This window comes from Ochotona curzoniae, unplaced genomic scaffold (genome assembly GCF_017591425.1).
Source record: "Ochotona curzoniae isolate NIBS_2020 unplaced genomic scaffold, NIBS_Ocur_1.0 scaffold_3208, whole genome shotgun sequence".
Lineage (NCBI taxonomy): Eukaryota > Metazoa > Chordata > Mammalia > Lagomorpha > Ochotonidae > Ochotona > Ochotona curzoniae.
In genome coordinates, this window is record NW_024467106.1 from 4,541,810 (window position 1) to 4,546,117 (window position 4,308).

The following is a 4,308-nucleotide window of genomic DNA, read 5'->3' on the forward strand; positions in this document are numbered from 1 at the left end:
CGGCTCCCACCAAGGAAACAGGTGCTGCGAGTGGCCCGAAAGAGAGGAGCCAACACAACAGCAAGGAGGTGAGCACCGCCTCATGAAACCCTCCATCTCCAGGACCGAGTCCCCGGCCCCCTCCCCAGGAGAGGCCCCCTGCACAAGCAGCCATCACCCCCTTTAAGTCTCCAGAAAGCCCGGGATTCCACAGTCCTGCCCCACTCTGCTCTGACGGTCTGGATCCCCTACCAGGGAATGCATGCTGGTGACAGGCATAGCCATGCCAAGGCCCTGGGGTTCACCTGCAGCCAGGAGCCCCAGAACTCCCCAAGTCCTCGCTGTCCCGGACGCCCCTGCCCTGCCAGAGCGCGGAGCAGGAGCCCTAACTGCCGGCACTTCCCGCGAGGTCTGCCCCCTGCCCCGTGCTAGCCCCATTGCCATGACCACGACTCGGGCAGGAGAGGGTCAGACCTGGGGTCAGGCCCTCACCCTCCCTGGGGCGGGTCCTGGAGCTGGCATGCAAGGGGTTTCTCCCGGAGGACAAACTGGGAAGAGTCGAGGGCCTTGGACTGCAAAGGGCCCGCGTTGTCTGCAAGGGCGGGATCCCCCAAGCTCTCTCCTCTAAGGGATTCCGCCAGCGTCGAGTCGGCGCCCCCCAGCCCCTTACAAAGGTCTCGGCTCCCGTCCACCACCCGGGACCCAGCAGAGGAGGAGGCGGCGCCGCGTGGCAGGCCGTGGGGAGCCGCGCGCACCTGCGGCAGGTGAGGCCCCAGGGTGCGCGAGGGGGAGGAGCTGCCGCCGCGGCCGTAGGATGAGGCGACCCCCACCCCAGCTCCCAGCGGCGAGGCCGAGGGCAGCCGTGCGCTGCAGAGCGGCCGCCACGAAGCGACCCGCGCTGCCGTCCGCGACCCCGGCGGCTCCAAGTCCCGCGCGGCGCGGCGGCCCCAGGAGAACATTCGAGGCAGCGGCGGCGTTGGAGGCCCGTTCGGTATTTGAATAGCACAAAGGAACCGCCTTGGTCTGATTGGCCATCCGAGTGGCCCCGGGGCGGGCTGGCCCTGTCACTCGGGGGGCTCTGAGCGCTTCTATTGGCTCAGTCGCTGCGGGGCGGGGCCCGGGCGCCCGGTTAAATAGCTGGGGCCGGGGCCGGCCGAGGCTCATCGCTTTGGCGCCGTCCGGGGAGCGCGAGCCCGCGGCTGGCGCGCGACGCATGGTGGCGGCTCCTCTCGGAGCGCAGGCGACCCGCTGACCCGGGGCTTGGTTTGTCCCCTGCCCGGCGCGCCCCGGCGGCCGGCTGGAGGCAGAAACAGCAGCAGCCGAAGCAGCAGCAGCAGCAGCAGCGGAGGAGGTGGAGGAGGCGACGGCGGCTGCTGCGGCTGCTGTGCCGCCCGCCGTCTCCGCGGGAGCATGGAGTGCGCCCTGGACGCCCAGAACCTCATCAGCATTTCCCTGCGCAAGATCCACAGCTCCCGGACCCAGCGCGGCGGCATCAAGCTGCACAAGAACCTCCTGGTGTCCTACGTGCTCCGCAACGCGCGCCAGCTCTACCTGAGCGAGCGCTACGCCGAGCTCTACCGGCGCCAGCAGCAGCAGCAGCAGCCGCCCCACCACCACCACCACCACCAGCAGCCCCAGCACCTCGCGTACGCGGCGGCGCCCGGCATGCCCATCAGCGCGGCCGACTTCGGCCCGCTCCAACTTGGCGGGGACACGGAGGCGCGCGAGCCGGCAGCCCGGCACCAGCTGCCCCAGCTCCACCAGCTGCACCTCCAGCAGCAGCTGCACCAGCACCAGCACCCGGCGCCCAGGGGCTGCGCGGCGGCGGCGGCCGGGGCGCCGGCGGGCGGCGCGGGGGCGCTCTCGGAGCTGCCCGGGGCCGCCGCCGCGCTCCAGCCGCCGCACGGCGCGCCCCACCGCGGGCAGCCTTTGGAGCCGCTGCCGCCGGCTGCTGCGCCGCTGTCGCTCCCGGCGCCCGCGCCCTCCGCGCTCTGCCCGCGGGACCCTCGCGCCTCGGCCGCCTGCTCCGCGCCCTCTGCGCCCCCAGGGGCTGCCCCTCCGGCCGCCGTCGCCGTCGCTGCTTCCCCGGCCCCCGCCTCGGCCCCGGCCCCCGCCGCCTCCTCGCCTGGCTTCTACCGGGGCGCGTACCCGGCCCCCTCGGACTTCAGCGGGCACTGCAGCAGCCAGACCACCGTCCTAGACCTGGACACTCACGTGGTGACGACGGTGGAGAACGGCTACTTACACCAGGACTGTTGCGCCTCCGCCCACTGCCCCTGCTGCGGCCAGGGCGCTCCGGGACCGGGCCTGGCGTCCGCCTCCGGCTGCAAGCGCAAGTATTACCCGGGCCAAGAGGAGGACGAGGACGACGACGACGACGACGCGGGCGAGCTGGGGGCCGAGCCCCCCGGGGGCCCCCCGTTCGCCCCCTGCAAGCGCGCCCGCTTCGAGGACTTCTGCCCGGACCCGTCCCCGGACGCGTCCAACATCTCAAACTTGATCTCCATCTTCGGCTCGGGCTTCTCCGGGCTGGTGAGCCGACAGCCGGACTCGTCCTCCGAGCAGCAGCCGCCGCCGCTCAACGGGCAGCTGTGCGCCAAGCAGGCGCTCGCCAACCTCGGCGCCTGGACTCGAGCCATTGTCGCCTTCTAGGGACCCCCGGGGGCACGGGGACCCGGGGCTCCCCCCACGGGGCCGGGGACAGACAAAGACTCAACGGCCCAGGGGCGAGCGGAGGAAAGCGAGCGGGCGCCCGGCTCCCCGGGACAGAGCTGGGGGGTGGGGGGTGTAGGTGGGAGGGGGAGGGCGAGCAGGGGGGAGAGCGGAGGTTGATGTTTTCTAAATTGTAAAATAAAAAAAGAGAGAGCTACAGATCTGGGACTTTATTTTTGCAGAGGAAAAAAAAAAAAGCGCCTATTTAAGTCTGCTTTGTGTTTCTCCAGCTCTTTTTTTTCCTTCCTTCTTGGGGTTGCAGGGCGGCCGCGGGGGCTTCGGCGAGGGGCCGGCCACGTGGGGTGGGGGCGTCGTGCCGCCGCCGGCCGCCCGCGGGTGTCAGCGCCCCGGAACCCCGCGTTCCGCTCGCCCGGACCCCGCCGCTGGGACGAGGAGCCGGGGGGCTAGCGAATCCCCAGAAAAAAAAAAAAAACAAAGGCAAACTCGGCCGGCGCTGGGGACGTTCGGGTCACATTTCCTCTGGGGGCGGCCGCCAAAGTTCTCCAAACGAGAAAGCAGAAATGAAAAAACTTTTTTTCTCTCTCCGTTTTCTCCCCGAGGCGGGCGGCCCGCGCCCCTCCCCTCTCCTGCGCTCCCCTCCTCCACCCGGACTCACAGGCGGCGGAGGGACCCCCCCCATCCCCGCCGCTTTGGGCAGGGGGCTTTGGGGGTGGGGAGGTGGGCTCCGAGGACTACATTTCCCAGCATGCCCCACACTGCGGTCCTCGCCAAACAAAAAAGGAAGTGTCTGCCTCCTCCACCTGGCCGCCCGCGGCCCCCGGGGGCGGGAGAGTCGGCGTGAAGTTCCCGGTCAGCTGTGCCGGGGTCTGCGTGTGCGGCCCCGGTGCCCCGGCCCGGCGCGGGGCTGCAACCCCGAGGGTCTGCCTGATTGTTGAAAAAAAAAAAAAACAAGGCTTTTGTTGCGCCAGCTGGGGCCCCGCGCCCCCCACCCCCAGCCCCGCGCGGACCCCGGGACCAGTCGCCAGCAGCCCCCACCACCCGCTGCGCACCCTCCGGTCTCCTGTGTTTTGTGTGTGTGCGCGTCCCTGGAATGTATCTCGCCGGCGCAAACTGTTCGGAAGAGAGGCTTCAAGTTCATAATCTGAATTTTTAAAAAGTCCATTCCAGACGGCGGCGCCGCCTCGCGTGTCCGTGGATCCCCGGGGTGCCCCCGACGCCCCCCACCCCCGCCTCCCGCACGCCAACCCCAGCAGCGCTCTCCAGCCCAGGCCGCCTGGAACTTGCCCACATCCGCAGGGCTGGGGGTGGCGGGGAGGATGGGAGCAGGAAGGTGCGGGGGGAAGGGGTGCCGACGGCTGGAGGGGGCGGCCGCAGCCCTGCGCCCCCCTCCCGTCCCCCACCCCCATGGGAAGCGGCCGCCCCGGGGTCTCCAGCAGGAAGCCGAGCCGGCCTCCGGCCCATTTCCTGCCTCGCCAGGGGCGCAGGGCCCGGGCGAGCAGCCGGGGGGCTTGGCGGCCACCCACGGTCCCCGCCCCGCGCCTCCGCCCGCACGGCCGCGTGGGTCGGGCTACAACTTGGGGGAAGTTTTTTCCTTTTTCTTTTCTTCTTTTTTTTAAGTTGAGTTTGTTATCACTGCTCCGTGCCACTTGGTGGTGC

At 70.3% G+C, this 4,308-nt stretch overlaps 1 protein-coding gene across 1 annotated transcript; it reads left to right on the forward strand.

Annotated features, from left to right (window-relative positions):
* The first annotated feature begins 1,166 nt into the window (after window positions 1-1,166).
* On the forward strand, window positions 1,167-2,745 carry IER5L (immediate early response 5 like). The gene has a single exon (XM_040962740.1). The coding sequence runs from the start codon at window positions 1,390-1,392 to the stop codon at window positions 2,629-2,631; it is 1,242 nt and encodes a 413-aa protein (XP_040818674.1). The 5' UTR covers window positions 1,167-1,389; the 3' UTR covers window positions 2,632-2,745.
* The last annotated feature ends 1,563 nt before the right edge of the window (window positions 2,746-4,308 follow it).